General features: G+C 28.2%; 1 protein-coding gene across 1 annotated transcript; it reads right to left on the reverse strand.

Annotated features, from left to right (window-relative positions):
* Positions 1 to 1,045: 1,045 nt before the first annotated feature.
* Positions 1,046 to 13,388, reverse strand: LOC103486825 (pleiotropic drug resistance protein 3-like). The gene is made up of 23 exons (XM_008444928.2): positions 12,875 to 13,388; positions 12,030 to 12,153; positions 10,853 to 10,938; positions 10,610 to 10,694; positions 10,361 to 10,523; positions 9,890 to 9,966; positions 9,577 to 9,630; positions 9,033 to 9,123; positions 7,855 to 8,507; positions 6,893 to 7,206; positions 6,607 to 6,767; positions 6,334 to 6,437; positions 5,754 to 5,907; positions 5,393 to 5,521; positions 5,215 to 5,288; positions 4,228 to 4,560; positions 3,856 to 4,146; positions 3,642 to 3,725; positions 3,413 to 3,546; positions 2,761 to 2,988; positions 2,251 to 2,422; positions 1,549 to 1,803; positions 1,046 to 1,397 (listed from the first exon to the last, which is right to left on the reverse strand). Exons 1-23 carry the CDS (start codon positions 13,213 to 13,215, stop codon positions 1,131 to 1,133), a joined length of 4,374 nt encoding a protein of 1,457 aa, XP_008443150.2. The 5' UTR covers positions 13,216 to 13,388; the 3' UTR covers positions 1,046 to 1,130.
* Positions 13,389 to 18,140: the final 4,752 nt, after the last annotated feature.

Consider the following 18,140-nt stretch of genomic DNA (forward strand, 5'->3'; position numbering starts at 1 on the left):
TTCATCAATAAGAAAAGAAATATTAGTTATCTAATTTTTAGTGGTGGTTGTGGATAAGATTTTAGCTGTACATTTAGTGACGGTCAATAGTAACATCGTAGAAATTAGTAATAACAACCCAAAAGTCTAACTCAATTTATTGAGATTACATTTATAGTTTAATCTTTTGGGAAATTATCAAATATGGCGAAATTGACAAATTATGGGAAGACTGTAATGTTATATATTTTATTTATTAAAAATAAAACCAACCAGTTCACTGAGATCATATTTAGTCTTAATAATTTTGTTTAATTTATTTAATAAAAACTAAAAATATTATTATTGCTTTTTAGTTCAATGGTGATAATTTTGATCAAATTAAACATAACTCAATTGATATATAAGTATTTTTGTAATTATATCGAGTTCTCTTATTTCGTAATAAATATTAAAATATTGTTGAAAAAATGATATGGAGTTTTGTCTCATAAGAATTTTGTATTTTATTTTCTAATTTGAAAATTTATGATAGTTTTCTTCCATGTTTTAAGAAGAATTTAAGAACTATGTTCGTGGTTGTTTTAAGATATCTGGTTTTATTTTGGTCTTTTAAACTTTTAAAAATTTGTTTTGATTTCCAAACTTTTGAAAAAAAAAAACTTATTTTGGTTCCTATCATTAGAATCACATCTAAGCAGCTGTCAAATCAAGATTAGACATTTTCTAGTTTGCCATCATATTGCGTTGAACGTCAAAAATGCCTACTTCATCTTGATCACAACTTTCCTTCCTTGTGTCGTCTTGCTTCAATGCGAACTACTACTCATAGGCTTTCTTCAAAACACCTCTTTCTCAAAATGACTTCTTCGAAATCCTTTCAATCAAAACTCTTATTTCCACATGGGTCTCACATTTTCTATCTCTTAGATGTTCTTAGCAGTTTTCTTCAGTTTTCTTGAAATGAAAACAATATTATTTTGAGGCCATTGTTCAAAATATGAGAGTTAACGATAATCAAGAAACATGGTAATAGAGACCAAACAAAATTTTAACAGATTAATGATGAACAATATTAAAAATTTTCAAATATAAACATTATGGACAAAATACAGTTGTCTTTCATTTTCTACAAAGGAAATTGGTTTTGTTTACCTTTTTTGGAAATTCAATTTTCCTACACAAAATCCAAAAAGAAGAGCAAATACAAGAGGGAAGAGGATGAGAATGACTGCTACAAGTGGAAGTTGACTGTGCTGAAACCCAAAGTAATCTCTTAGGAAAGCTGATACTGTTGTCTTTTCTCCAAACACCGTCAATGTCTTGTCTATATCTCCATATTGTGAAGTTAGTAAACAATTCAAAGTCCATGATGTTGGGGTAATGTAATACATCCACGTCCACCACTTTGGGATTCGCTGCATAAATGTTCACAAGTAATATTACAACTTTTTAAAGTACAAGGATACTTTTGACACAAATGGAAGTTCAAGGGTATTGCTTTTTATAATTTATCCTAGAAAATAAACAACATTAAGGAAGAGCTTCAGTTAATGAAACATGGCTTACCGGATTCGGAACAAGAAACCCAGAAAAGAGATTGAAGACGGTGTAGAAGGCAGAGGACAAAATGTTAGCAATGTGAAAGTTTGGTGTAATGGAGACAAGCAACATCCCAAGATAGTTGTAACAGAGAAATGCACACAAAAATGAGTAGAAACACCAAAGTATTTTGGTTGCTGATCCATAGTACCCAATCATTGGGTAAACGATAATGACATAGGCAGCTGCTTGTATAAATAGGTAAGGAACCTCAACAATCACCTGTAGAGTAGACAAAGAAAACATTTTGAAAGTTTGAGTTTAACTTTTTAGAGGATTTCAAGATATAAAGCTGTGTATTCATTTTGGTCATAGTTAAATCACGGATTGACGCAAAAACTTAAGTTTATGGGTTGTGATAAATTTAGTTATATTAATGATTTAACACTCTCCTATGCTTAGGGTTTGGGAATTCTGAATTCCCAACATGTGGAGAACATTATCAATTGGGGATAAAAGTGATATTCTAGGAGTTTAAACACAAAGTCTCTTGCTTTTGATAGTATATTAAGTTTAATACCCAACAAATAGAAATAGATATTAATCGAGGAGGAAATAACATTCATGGAATTCGAACAGAGGACTTCAACAAGTGGTGATCAATATTATATATTAAACATTTTAAGTTACCCATTGGATACAGCATTAACAGTTAAGATGAATACATACCTGTGCTAGTGAATAAGCCCATGACGAATACATCCCAGCAAACCTTTCTCTGTACATGACAGTTCTCTCCGTTGATACATTAGGAAGGACTGATGAACAATTGTCAATGCCAAGGAAGATTACAGCAGTGTACATCGAACCGAAAACATTGAACAAGTTCTGCTGGTTTTCTCTTCAAACACAAACAAAAAGAGAACAAGGAATGAGGATAGTTATTATAGTCGGTAGTTATTGTAGTCTATGAGTTGTAGGAGTCTATTTTGGGTGTAGACTATTTTCATCTGAGTTACAAAGGAAGATAGGACGAATACAAAAAAGTAGATGCAGTAAACAATGAGAATTTTCAGAAAGTTTTACTCTAGTTAAATGTGAGTTAGGGTCTCAAACCCCCTCTAAAACGCCCTCTAAAAGGTGACATGCTTGTCATATGAGAACTGAAATGGAATGGTTTTAAAAAGCTTTCACATTAATGAAATTAGACGATGAATAATAACTGCATAGATTACTCACAGATTTTTCCCTTGTTTCCAGAATAGTATCCCAAAAATTAAAGACGATGCAACTGTTCGTAGGAAGCGGAGTAAGTTATAAGAAGGATTTCTCCAATATGACAAGTTTTGTTTCCAAAAGCAAGCCTTGAACTGTTCGATGAAACTTTGTGAAAAGACATTCGAAAAATGCAAATCTCTTGAACCTGGAGGTGGACTGCTCAACTGCTTTACAAGGTCTTTGATGTTCCTGCAAAACAAATGTTATAGAAAGACCTGCTTTTATAGAAATGTCATCTTGACATACCCTTCTCCGAATTACCTTATTCAACTTAGGACGTGACAACAATGGATTCCAACTAAACTATGAAGCTCTTTGTCAATCTTACAATAAACAAACATATTTTTTATAAAAGAAGTGGCCAACAGAAACTTTAGCTGACTTTAGAAAAACTCATAAGCATCGGCAACAAAAAAGTTCCCTTTGAAAAGTCTGAAAAATTCAAAAAAGTTTCCCTTGAAAAGAGGAGAAAAAACACCTGCAAGAAAACTATGTCGACATTCTCAAAACATTTAGTTCAAACTACAGCTGAATGTGTCTCATCACACACTATTTGTTGTCATGATCTTAATTATATACTTGGTGGAGTTAAAAAAAATTGAGGTCAACTCACTTATATAGAGCAGAGTTCTTGTACACTTGAGCAAAATCTATGCCAAGTTCATCTTCGGCCGATGGAGATGTAACTTCCAACATCCATGTTCCAGGATTGTAGTTTTCTCTTATCTTTGAAACCCCAGGAACATGCTGTATATACAATAGAAAATGAAAAATACTCGCAAAGAATATGAAAATGGAGCATATGGAACATGCAGAGTATTCTAATTTCATGGCAGGCTTACCTCAAAATATTCTATAACCTTTCTTGAACATTGTCCGAGTGGTCCGCAATAGATCATGCGACCACCAGTTTTCAAAAGAATCAACTGCACAAAATTAAAAGAAGACAAGCAGCCTTAGAAAAGTAATGGTTCCCAAAAAAATTCTTTTCTTTTTTGCTTTTATAACAAAAAAATCAGCATGGTTTGGGCATTAAGACAATTGAAATTTTTTTACCTCATCGAAGGATTCAAAGATGTCGATACTCGGCTGGTGGATGGTACAAACGATTGTTCTTCCAGTATCAACCACATTCTTAACCGCTCGCATTACAATGGCAGCTGCTCTTGCATCCAAACCAGTGGTTGGCTCATCCATGAAGATGATAGAAGGATTCGAGACAAGCTCTACAGCAATGGTTAACCGTTTACGCTGCTCGGTTGATAGACCATTAACACCAGGTATGCCAACCAACATATCTTTTATGCCATCAAGTTCAATGGTCTCAATGACTTCATTCACAAATTGCTAAGAGACAAGAAATAAACTACATCAATACCAGAAGACAAATTAGTTTTAGCTGAAGAGAGAAGGAAAAGAAGACCATACTGCTTTTGTTTTCGAGTTGATATCAGGTGCCAAACGGAGCCAAGCAGAGAAGATCAGAGATTCTTCCACTGTTATTCTAGGAGAATGTATATCAGTTTGTTCGCAATAACCAGATATTCGAGCAAATGTTTCTTGAACTTTAGGAAAACCACCAATTTTGATTTCTCCTTCGATGTATCCACTCGTTTTTCGTCCAGCAAGAACATCAAGCAGAGTTGTTTTTCCAGCTCCACTTACACCCATCAATGCTGTGAGAACACCAGGCCTTAAAGCCCCCGTAATATCAGAAAGGAGTTGGAGTTTCTTCTGGGTGAAGCCCCTTTCTTTCATTTCCTAGAATCAAAATTATATTTACAAAAAAGAAGGTTAACACTTCAAACATGAAGAATATGGGGATTGTCTTAGAGATTGTTCTCAAAACAGTTCATTACTTTCCATGACTTAAATCAAGTGAGAGTTTGTTGTCTCTCTCTGAATGGACCAACCTATCACAAACCTTAACAACAGTTATCAAGAAGCAAAAAACTTTTGAGAGAACGACCTATAAATTTCCCCAAAGATTTCACATGATTTTTCCATATAAGTTTTTCCAACTCCTTGTTAGCATAAGCCAATCCTTTTTTCTCTCTAACACTCTTGCTCTCTCACTCCCTAAGTTCTCTCTCGCTCCTTTTCTTACAGGCTCTAACACTCTTGCTCTCTCACTCCCTAAGTTCTCTCTCGCTCCTTTTCCTACAGGCAACGGTGAGCGAGACAAGCATATCTCACAAAACTGAAAAGTACAAGAACGGGAGTGAGAACAACAGTACGAACATGAAAATATTCAAGAAAAAATTTGTTGACACAAGGAATATATTAGAAAATCTTATTTTGGAAAGCAATGTTTTCTAGGCCTGCCATACAACAAACAAAAAGAAAAGTATTCTAAAAAAATCCCCTAGATAAGCTAATTAATTTAGTTAAGAGTGCTGATCTAAAGAGCATTACCAATGGCATGTCCACATAATACTGCAAATCTTGAAACACTACTGTTAAAGGTCTGAAAGGCAATGCTATTCTTCCTGTTATTTCAAATAGCAATGAAACCTCATGAAAAAAAAACCATAAATAAATTTATTTTGATAACCAAAAAAAAAAAAAAAAAGAGGTAATTTGAATATGTTACCTTTCTTGGATTCTACGACGGTCTTAAAAGGACCTTGTTCCATAGAAGTAGCTCCACCATCGCATTCTTCATTGTTCTTAGATTGGGAAAGCTTTTCATATGAGATAATAGCGCGAGATGATCCAGGAGCTAAATAATATAAGAATAAAACGAACAAAAAAATTCATATTAATATGCAATGCTCACTTTGAATTAGCACAAAAAAAATATAAGAAAGGTTAAATTACAATCTTTTTTTTTTTTTTTTGTCATATATAAGTTCTAATCCTTATTAGATATTTTTAAAATCCATATACTTCTAAGATGGAAACACGAAAGTTTAGAGACTAAACCTATAATTGAATGAAAAAAAGGAACCTACGGTTGAGGAAAGTTAGTGCCAAGACAAATCCAATATTGAAAATGAATGCCAATCCGAACAAGGCTGCGACTGAAATCCAATACAAGCTTTTATGATAATCAAGTCCTCGGCTTTTAAGCACTTCATGACCTATTGTAGTGTTTGTAGCTTGTACCTATAAAAATCAACCATAAACCATTCATAGGAACCAACTTTATTTAAAACAAAATTACTTCGGCTTACCTAAATGTCCAAAATCCCAAGTTGTCTCTCATGGAAATATTATTCCTTTTTATTCTTTGATCGTATAGTTTGGATTGCACTTCCAAGTATTACTCCTTTAAAAATATCCATGTTCAAGAAAATGTAAAGCTTTCAATGCTTTGGTCATGAATATGATCAAGTATGGATTTTCTTAGGGGCATGTTAAGATTTGATGATTGGAAATAACTGATCTCTTGGCTTAGAAATAGGTACGTACCTTTTGATTAGTCGATGTGGTTTAAAGAAAATTAAATTTTGATTCATCTCTTACGTATTATATTCGTTAGAAATGTGAGATGAAAATTTTGTATCTTGCTTTAGAATGAGGGGGTCTCACCTTTTGCCACCTTGGTGCGAGAAATTCATTGAGTGAAAGGCCAATTTCTCCATAACTAATTGGTGAAACCCAAAAACCCCATTCCAACCAAGCTGGCATGGATGCTGTGAGAGAGAAATGAAACGTAGTTTTAAAGAGCGAAATCGTAATCTAGCAGAGACCTTAGTTATTCGAACACATGTTTCTATATATATATATATATATATAAATAGTTATTATTGTTTGTTAATATAATGAGTTATTATAGAGAAGTGATCATTAAGAAAAACTTACGATGTGAGATGATAAAGCCACCAAATAACAAGGCAAATAATATTGCAAAATTGCCTACTGTAATGGAAGCACCATGGCTTTGGAAAATTGAAGATATCAGTCTAAACATGGACAACGCTGATAAATGCACCCCAAACAGAATAAAAAACTGTTGAAAGAACCTACAACCAAAAATTAAAAAGAAAAAAAAAGAAGTTCTAAGCATTCAATCCAAATTATGGCATTTTCAGATCAATAAGAAAATCATGGACTAAATGGTTACAAACTAGAGTTCATGAAAGGTAACCTGACAGGTTGAGGAGCGAAGCCAATGACGTAATAAGTAAGAGAAGTCCAAACTATGGATTCGAGGAGGGAAAGAGGGATCTTGAGAATGGCAGCTGGAATAGCATAGGCCCAAGCTGGGTAGAAATAGAACTGTTTTTGTTTATAGAAAACTTCAAGTCTTTGAATAGTCATAACCAATTCTGGAAACCCATCAACAAGAAGTAAAATGAGAGCAAAAAAAAGGGCTCCCATGAAGTAATTGCCATCTTCAATATCAATTTCCATTCTAGTTCTTAGAAACACAGTCATTGTCATCAAACCAATTATAAATAGCTGCATAATCCCACCAAAAACACAAAACACTTGTTAATTTATCAGTATATACTTCTGTTTTTTTTTTTTGAAGATCAAACTAAATGTGTGTATATAATATTTTATAAAAGTTACAAGGTTTTCTCATCTTTATAATCATGTTAAATTTTTAAGACGGTGCCTCTCTTTAAGTTCATCACTCTTGAATTAGATTTTAATTAATTTTTTTAAAGTGCATGTACTTTTGAAGTTGTATTGAACTCTAATACCATATATTAAATAACATGAGACAATATCACATAATCTAAAAGGGTATTGATCCAAAATTTAGATTCAACTTAACTATGGTGAACTCAAAAGATGATGTACTTATACAAAATTAAAAGTTTAATTTCACCCTAACCCGAGTAATACTTGAGACCAAATTGGTCGAACTATTCCCATCTCTATGCATGGTCTATAACAAATAAAAAAGATAAATAAATGCTTTTTTAAATAGAAAAATTTGACATTTAGGTGAATTTTGTTATAGGTCGGTATTTGGTAAGAAGTAAAAAGTGTATATATATATATATATATATATATATATATATATGCCATTTCATATTTGTCAAAAATAAAAGTAGTTCATTAGGTAAGTTAAAGTAAATTAAAAAATGGGCAACTAACCTGGCAAGTTTTGAAGACATAAAGAAAGGAATTTCTTTTCATGAGAAGGAGCTCCCTCGATGCACAAGCTTTAAACACTTCCCATTTAGAAATTGAAGAAACTTCATCTATTTCTTGGCAACTTTTGGAACTTTTACCAAAATTATTATTATTATTATTATTATTATTATTATTATTATTTGGTGAGTTTATTGAAATCATTTCTTCTTCATCAACTAATGATTTCCTTTCTGAATTATAGGTCTTGAACTTCCTACACAGTTCATCCACCGAGACATATGAGTAGGGAGTTTGTTCATTATTATTATTATTGGGACACCAAAATTGTGGTTGATCTTTTCTTGAAATCACTTCTTGAAGAAAATCGGCAACCCCTTTTCGCTTGGGGCATTTGAATCCACAATGCTCGAAGAATTCAAGAACTCGATCACGACGACCTTGATATACGATCTTTTTTTGTCCCATCAAGATTATATCGTCGAAAAGTTCGAAGGTCTCTGGAGATGGTTGGAGAAGAGAAACAAGAATGGTGGCATTTGTGAAATGAGCTAAATGTTGTAGACAAGATACTATTTGGAAGGCCGTGGAACTGTCTAATCCATTCGTAATTTCGTCCATGAACAACCCTCTGTATGGACCAACCATCATTTCTCCTGCATTGATTTTTTTTTTAAAGGCATAGTTAAGGGTATCTTTGTAATTTAAACATTTAAAATTTTTGATACTACACCCGACCCTTTCATGAAATATTTCAAAACTAACCTTGGAGTAGTCTAAATGATATTTTACAATTCTCGATGAAGTTTAGGATTTGAGATGAGAGTGATTTTGACTTATAAAAGCGAGCCCCTAATTTATTTCCATTTCAATTCAACCATTGATCACATTATCGATTCATTAATGTTTCAATATTTTCATTATTCAACATTTTACATGCCTAAAAAAGACTATAGAATGGAAACATTAATTTGTTATGATAAAGGGAAGAACACTATTTAAAATTTCAAAAGAATATTATAGATTTCTATAAATAATAGACCGTGATAGAAATCAACTAATATCTATTATGGATAGAATTTAAAATTTTGCTATATTTTATAAATATTTTAATTTATTTTGTTATATTTAAAAATAAATTTAGAATTAAGTAAATGAATTAAGTTAGTCGTAAAGTTTACCCATAGTTAATCTCTTCTTTTGTCCTCCTGAAATGCCTCTTCTCATACCATCACCAACCATGGTGTCCGCACAAATATCAATCCCAAGGATCTACAATTATTTTATCGTAATAAAAACATTAATTATTTGTTGCCCGAGTAAAGAAAGAACGGATATACATGAATAACCTGAAGCCCAAAAGTTACAAAAGTATGATTAAGAAATAAAATTTAAACTAATTGCATCAAACAAACTACATTTTTTTTTTATTGGATTAATCGTAAAAACTTTAAAATCGATTAGAAAGTTTCTTTAAGAAATCTTGTATTGTTTTGTGGGGATAATTTTTCATTAAAGAACCGTTCAAGATAAATGAATATCATGGTCGAGTTGCATGGAAATGTGGGTGCTACACGCAACATTATATGCTAATTAGAACTAATGAAATCTCCAACTTTATTAAAATGTAAATAAGGGTTAAATTCAATAAATAAAAAAAAAAATTAAATTTGGAATGAAATGGATTCACTTGAGAAACTTATGGGAGATTAAAAGAGAACTGACCTTGAGTATGTACTCAGTTTGAAGACTTTGTCTTAGTCCTTCAACAGAAATGGCCTATTTAAAACCATTTCTAATTTAGTTTAAACTAAAAGAAATTAACAAAAATGAAATTATTTTAAAGGATAAAATTACTTAAAATATTTACAAAATAACACGGTTCTAATAGACATCGATGTATTGTTGTCTTTGTATCTATACGTGTCACATGAATAAACACATATAATTAATAGATAATGATATATTTTGTTATTTTTATAAATATTTTAGTTTGTTTTTGCTATATTAAAAAAAAAAACAACGTATATATCGGTACCTTCATGTAAGTATCAACGTCAAGGTCGGGTGTAATTCCTAGTTCCCTCTCCCTTTTACAAATCTCCTTCATCATATCTTCACATGGAGAGAACCAAACAAATCATATAAACTAACGTTACTAATTCTCAATTTTTTTTTTTTAATTTAATTATCTTTTAAAAACACTTTAGAGAGTGATACAATTTGATCAAACTATTATAGGTTTAATTTAAAAAAAAAAATTGTACAAATTATAGATTTATTAAAACACAATTGAAATTGAAGTTTTGAGACTAAGACTAAGAATCATTTTAATATATATGTTACTCATATTACTGTGAGTAGATAATACTTTGATAACCATTTTGGTAAATTTGATGGGTTTATTTATTTATTTTATTTACACTATAATATTTAATTTAAATCAAAATAAAATAAATATAACTTAGAAAAATTGCATCAGATGATAAACGAAAAAGATTGTTATTACCTGCTCGACTTCCGATACCTTGACAACGGGTTGCAAAGTCTAGGGTTTCCCTCACAGTCATTTCAGGAATGTGTAGATCATATTGGCTTATATATGCACACATCTTTTGTGGTTCAATTTCTTCTACTACTTTCTTTTCATTGTACCAAATTTCTCCTCTCATCTATTTAGCCCAAACACAAGATCAGCAAACTCTTGAAGGATGTTATTATTGGAGAATCAAAAAGAGAATATATAATAATATATAACCTCGAGAGATTTGTTAAGATTTCCAGATAAGGCTTTTAGTAGTGTGGTCTTTCCACATCCTGGAGGACCAAGAAGCAAAGTTAACCTGAAGCAAACAGCTTGATTTAAACATCATTTTACTTAAAAAAAATTTGTAATTTTTGTTACCTCTAGCTAAATCATCCATTTAGTCCTTTAATCCTGAATTAAATTTGTAATTGAACGATTATTGAATGAGAAATTAAGATTAAAAGAAAAGTACACCTTCCTGGTTTTATGACACCACTGACGTCCTCAAGTATATTAATTTTAGCTTCATGGGACTTCGCTCCACAAAATTTGATGATTTCCTGCCCAAAATAAAATCAATGTAAAAAAAATATTAATTAAAGTAGTAGTAATTAAACTAATTAAATTGATTTCAACATTACTTTAATTCAAAATATTTACTTAAGTTTATTTTAACTGATTGATTGATTGATTAATTAATTAATTAGTTTATATTATATCTAATATCAATCCAAAACAATGTCTGCAAATAAAAAATATTCTTTAACTTGTGAGTTCTTAAAACTTATAAGTTTAAGAATCTCATTCCAATTCTAAAAGATGTCTTCATTACAAAATAAAAAACTCTTAAGTTAGGTCCCACAACTTTAATTGAATCAATTGAAAGTATTTCTACAAGTCCTTTTCAAATTCATCAATTTGTTTTTTCTTGATTCTTTCAATTATAATTTTGGAGAATTATCGAAAGTAATAAATTTAACCAAATATTTATAATAGATATTGATAGACACTGATATGCTTTTATTAGTGGCATTGATAGACAGTGATACAAATTTATCACCGATAGAATCTAAAATTTTATTATAATTTGTAAATATTTTAGTTTATTTTACTATACGAAAAATGTAACCTATAATTTTCACATTTATTAAAAAAAGCTTTTGAAACTTTCAAATTCTTTAGAAAAATTTTGAAAACTAAAGTGCATTTGATTGGTTATTCTTTTTTATTTTATAATTTTTAGAAAAGAAAAACAATTAAAACATGTTTGGTATATTAACGAACATAGAATACACTAATTCATTTTCAAATTCAAAATCAAATACGGATTTTGAATTAAAAAATTTAAATTAGAACAAAACGTGTCCTCGAAGAAAATTGTTTTCATTTTTTACTTAATTCTTTATTTTAAAAACAATTTTTGGATTCCAAACCAAAACAAGGAGACATTTTAAAAGAGTATATAATTTTCAAAACTTCGATTGAGTTTTGAAAAATGTAAAGTAAAAATTAGATAGATTTTTACGGGCAAGTTGTGTTTATAAGTTTAATTTTTAATTAAAAAAACTTAAAAAATTATTAAACCGAAGCCTTAATATGAGAAGTTTGGATTAGGGAAATAAAGAAGTGATTTTGAAAGGAAAGTACTTACAAAAAGCTTGGTTTGAAGTGAATTCCAAAGCGTTGGAAGTGCTTTCCCTCGAACAACTTCACATTTTGCCTCAATATTCACATTTTTGTACTTCACTTCAACGGTTGAAAATTTCACACCAACTCTATAATAATAAAATACAAAACCCAATTACCCTTCATTAATAATTTAACATTTTTTTCTCTTTATATTTTTAATTACAACCTCAAATTTTAAATTAATTATATTCTAATTTCATCCATATCATCAACAAAATCTTCACATAACATGTTTATTGCTATTTTTTTTTAAAAAAAAATTTATATATACATAAATTGAGATTTTTTTTAATATAGAAAAAGTTGATTATTGAAAATTGAGATATATTATTCTTATTCCATCCTTATGCTTTTACTATCTTTTAGGTTTTTATTCTTAAACTTTCGAAAAATGGTTTTTACCTTGGTTTTTAAAATGCCATTTTTCTTCTTCCACTTTATAAGAAAGTTGGCATGTCAGCTTAAAATACAATTTAATGGTGGTCTTGTCAGGTGTTCTTTCTCTCTTCCCTCTTCCCACACTTATTCAGCTCCTTCAACACTACCCTCTTCGTCATGGCTCCTTTCTCCCTCTTATCTTCCTCAACTCACATATCCAAACAAATCGAAAGATTTGATCCAATAATTAATGGAAATTATACGGTAAATACCTATTAAAACATTGCGTATTCTCTCATTAACTTTTCTCAAAAACCCTTAAAAATCAAAACAAAAAATATATAGAATAAAAACATTGAAACAAAATGGATCGGACGATTTGAAGCATGAGAAGAGGGGGAGATAGAGAAAATATATAGTAAGGCTTACTTGTGTATTCTCTCATTAACTTTTCTCAAAAGCTTTAGATTATCATTCTCAATGTTCTTGATGAGTTTTTGAATAAAGAGATGGCGTTCCACATCTCCTAGTTTAGTAACATCGACAACTTTTCTCCTACCATTGTCGTCCTCGAACAATGACAATCTCAACCGTTCAAACGTCGGCAATCTGTCGATCAACTTCCAAAGAGAAGCATCTCCAACGTGGCCATCGTCGTCCTCCTGGTCCTCTGCCGTCGTCGACCCATTTCTGAAACTTGAAGCTCTTCTTCCTATCTCTCCCACCTCAATCATTCTTACTGGCTCACTCTCCTCTGTTGTTGGAGCCATTATTTTCTAATATATATGTAACAGATTAATAGACCAATAATAAGTAAGGTCAGATATAAGAAAAGGATGGAGATGATAGAGATATGGGCTCAAATACTTTGCAATCTTCTGATTGTTTTTTGAGATAATAGAGGGATATATGATGTTTCATGACAAAAAGAGAGAGAGAGAGAGAGAGAGAGAGATGGGTGCAATATTCAATGAAAGTATATAACTTTATATCTTTGAAAGATATATAGAGAGAGATTTTTATTTTGAATGTATTGGTTAAATTACTATTTTGTCCATCTACTTCCATGCTTCTTTAATTTCCATTACGTTCTTTATAGCTTCAATTTTAATCTATATATTTTTAATAAATAAAAAAGTCAGCACTAATTATGATACTAAGTCTAATTATCTTACATTGTTGTTTTTTTTCAAAGAAAAAACAAAATTATTTTCTATTATCATTTTTAATAAGCATATTCACATAATTAATGTATTATATATTGCATGATAAAAAAATAAATTCAAAAGATTAATTATAGAGACTAAAATATGAAAGAAACTGTAATAATGAGAAAAAAAAATATTTTAATCTTATTATATATTTATAAAGTCATAAGATAATATAAAATTAAACTCAACATGTGTTTTTTTAATAGTTGAGGTTTCAGAAGATGATGTTGGAGCATGTCACATGTGGGTTGTTCAATGAAGAAGGGTGCTAAATATTTCCATTTTGTTCCTTTTCAATTTAGTCTCTATGACCTTAAAATCATGGATATGATTAATGTTTGCATTTCATTTTTTCTTTATGTTCTCTATCATTGTATAATTGTAAAAATTATCTTACAAATTACCGTGTTTTGTAATTTGTCAAAATTTTTATAGTAGAAATTTGAATGGTTCGAAGAGAATTTGATCAACGTTAAATTTATACAAATCTATTCTACATTAGGATGTTTTTTATCCATCTAGGAAAAAATATATACATAATGTCTAATTTTTAGCGGTATTAAATATCGATTTTAATATGTTACAAAAGACGTTTGTAATAGTCACAAATTAATATTTAGCAACAATATTATTGATCAATAGAACTTAACATTTAGAGACAAATAATGTATGATGTCACTTAAACTAAATAATGACAAATAGTATGTTACTAAAGGTAAGCATTTAATAATGTTTATGTCAATAAAAGTATACATTTAGTGGCACATGTTTGTTACGTTATTAAATTTTTTAGTTGGACGAATATTGCGACAATCCTAGCCACAATAAGTTACGGCATCGCCAATATTTTTAGCTGTGTTTTATTTTTGTTTCAATATAACGTTGTTTGTGCAAATAGAAGACAAAACTAAAACAACTCAAGTAAAATAATAATAATAAAAGTCAATTAATTTTGATCGATTGATTTAAAAAATGTGAGAATTTAAATTGATACATCCATGTATAATTTTTCATATGTCATATAACAAAGTCGTTAGATATTAATTACATATCATCCCAATTTAAAGAGGCTAAAAAGATTTTAGTAGCTAAACTAAATAAAAATTTAAAACTACCACTTAACAATAAAATAAAAACACAAAAGACTATAAGGGGAATTAGAGGATCTTTTATGGATAGAAAAGAATATAAATCAATGAATTTTTAAAAAGTTATAAATAGAAAAAGATTGTTGATATATCAAATTAATATGAAATATAAATTCAAAATAATAATTTGTGTTTCAATTATATATTAGTATTAGTTTAAAATAAATTTTAAGTATATATACATTCTTAGTTTATTTTTCGACAAAGTTATTAGTTTTCATTCATCGATATAAAATATCGTTCGAATCACTTTTAATTAGACAAAATCAATTTAACGACAAAGGGATAAGGTATCAACCAATACACCAAACTTCTTTTTATGACCTTTTCAACAAAGGTATTAGTTTCTTCATTTCTAAATAAAATAATACATAAATCCAATTTTTTACTTAAATAAAACAAAATCATGTTTTGTATATATATAGATTTTGTTGTTTACTTCTTATTTTGATTATGTTTTCTTTAAATGAAAAATAATAACAATATAAATATATGGAATTTTTTCAAAAAAAATATAACAATTAACAAATTATTTCTATTCTACAGAACAATTAACAAATTATTTCTATTCTACAGAAAAAAACATTAAAAAAATTAATTATATTTAATTTTTATTTATCATAAAACGTAAATATTTTATCAAATATTTAATTTTTTCTTGATAATTTTCATATATATATATATATACACACGTACATCAAAAAATATAATTTGGTCCAACTGTGTGTTCCCAAAGACCAAGAAAATTTTTTAGATTTTATAATTAAACAAACATTGTATGTAAATCAAAACAAATCAGTATATAAACATGTGCATCCGATCTCATTATTATTATATACACTAAAAATCAATATGTTTGTGCTGTCAAAATGTATATATGTTTTTTATTCTTAACATGTAATCCATCTCTTAAAAACCGCAATAATAAAATAAATAATATTGCAAATTTTCAGATTTTATTATGATATAAAATTATGTTATATTTTGATCCTATGTTTGAAAATATCCAAAAAAAAAAAAAAGGAAAAAGAAAAATTGTACTGTTTTCTAAAAGTATAAAAGAATATAAAAAATATTAAATTTACTCGAAACTTTTAAACCTCACATTATTTCCTTTTTTGAATTAAAAAGAAATATCGATTACATCTCTAAACATTAAAGAAAATCTGAACTTTAATATTTATCAAGAATATTAAATGATACGATATGCTTAAAATATATAAAATTTTATTTATTTTAAAAGATAATTTTTTATGTCAAAATTACTGAAAATATTTACACATATAGTAAAATTTCAATTTACTAAATTGGTGATAGACACTAATATACGTTTATAAGTAATAAATGATAGTAGCCTATCGATATCTAACAATGATGCTTTGCTATATTTATAACTATTTTGATTCATTTTGGTGTATTCGAAAACAAATCACAAACAGAGAAAAGGAAATATAACATACTACATTCGATAAATTATATGTGCTTATGCTAATTGGCATATTAATATTCCATTAACGATGTGGATTATAGCCAAGACGAATAAAAGTATTTGAAAAGAAAATAGAAATGCAATTATTTTTTGTTAAAATTTTTTATATTCTTCTTTTTCATATATTATTCTAATGTTCTAAAGATATATGTATAATCTTTAGTCGAAAATTTATTTGGACCAAGCAAACCATTAGAAAAATCAAGATATATATTTTTATTTATTGTTGATCTCTATTATTTTCCCAACACATTTTTCAAAGAAATAATAATTTCATTAGTATGTTTTTAAAATATTAGAAGGAGAAAAAGGAAACTAATTTAAAGAGAAAAAAAAATAAATTAAAGAACGTGTTAACGAGTAAATTAAAATACTATGTGAAAGAAAATAATATATAGAATAGGGAAGAAAATTAAGAAGAAAAGCAATTGGAAATATATATGGAAGAATATTACAATAATAAGATTAAACCATTGGAAAATTTATTTCCATTATAACAATGTTTTACCAAAATTTTTTGTTTTTTAGTTTCAAAAGGAAAAAGAAAAACAAAAGGTTAACATAAACATGTGTCAAATCATGCATAGGGAATTCTTTTCTAGAAAAATAAAACTAAAAACAAATTTTTTTTAGTTATTTTAAAGTACAAAGTTACAAAGAAATGGTAAAAAAAAAGAAAAATAGACAAAATATTTATAAAATATATTAAAATTCTAGACCAATCAAATATAAAATTTAAATGTATTTTATAAATATTTTGATTCATTTTATTATATAGTAAAAATAATTCGTTACATTTTAAAAATAAATTATGCAAACACATGACCTAAGAAAACATGTATCAAATCATGCCTATGGTTTTAATTTTTCAAGAAAAATAAAAGACTAAAAACGTTAAGCAAACGTATTTGACTTTCTGTTTTTGCAAAGCAAAAAAATAAAATAAAATAAAAAGTTTTACGAAACATATCGAATAAATTTTTAACATGCAAAATTCAAATTCGAAAAAAGGTGAAAAAACTAAACTATTGAAGAGAATATAACTTAAGATTATCTCTTTTTTTTTCTTTTTTTTATCGACTTCAAAAAGATTAACGTCGGAAAAGTAAATGATATGGTCTGTCAACTTAAAATCGATAACAATTTAGTTCTTACATATTTAGATTTTTTAACAAGTATTTTCTATCTCGTAAAAAAAAGAATCTTAACAACTAAGTGCGAATTTTTATTGTATGTCAATGCACTTCAATTTTTATTGACATTCTTGATCTACAATAGTTTTCTAATGAAGATTTACATATATAAATTTTTTTATTAAATCTTAATAACATTTTTCATGATATAAATTAAATTGTACAAATTATAAAGTACGATTAGATTGAGTTCTAAAATAACATAATATCTTCAAATATATATAAAAAACGATTAAGTTTTGAAATAGTAATTAAATACATAATTTCACTTAGTTTCTAAACTTTCTTAAATAAAAATTTAAATAGTTAGAATAAGGTTAAACTCAATAGTAATTGGTGTGATTTTTTTTTTTTAAAATTGTAGGTCGGATATCTCATTCTCGTAATTGTTATACTAAAATATAATAACTAAAAATTTTGTGTTTATTATTCTAAATTTATTACAATTTAGTTTCTATAATTATTATTTTTTTAAAATGTCATTGAAGGCACTTTGAATGCCATTGTAGCTTTGGTAAATCAAACAACTTGTGATAAATATATATATTAGAACTTAGTTATGTACTGTACACATCATGCAATTATATATGAATCAAATATATATATATATATATATATATATATATATATATATATATATATATATAAAATAGA

This window comes from Cucumis melo, chromosome 4 (genome assembly GCF_025177605.1).
Source record: "Cucumis melo cultivar AY chromosome 4, USDA_Cmelo_AY_1.0, whole genome shotgun sequence".
NCBI classification, from domain to species: domain Eukaryota; kingdom Viridiplantae; phylum Streptophyta; class Magnoliopsida; order Cucurbitales; family Cucurbitaceae; genus Cucumis; species Cucumis melo.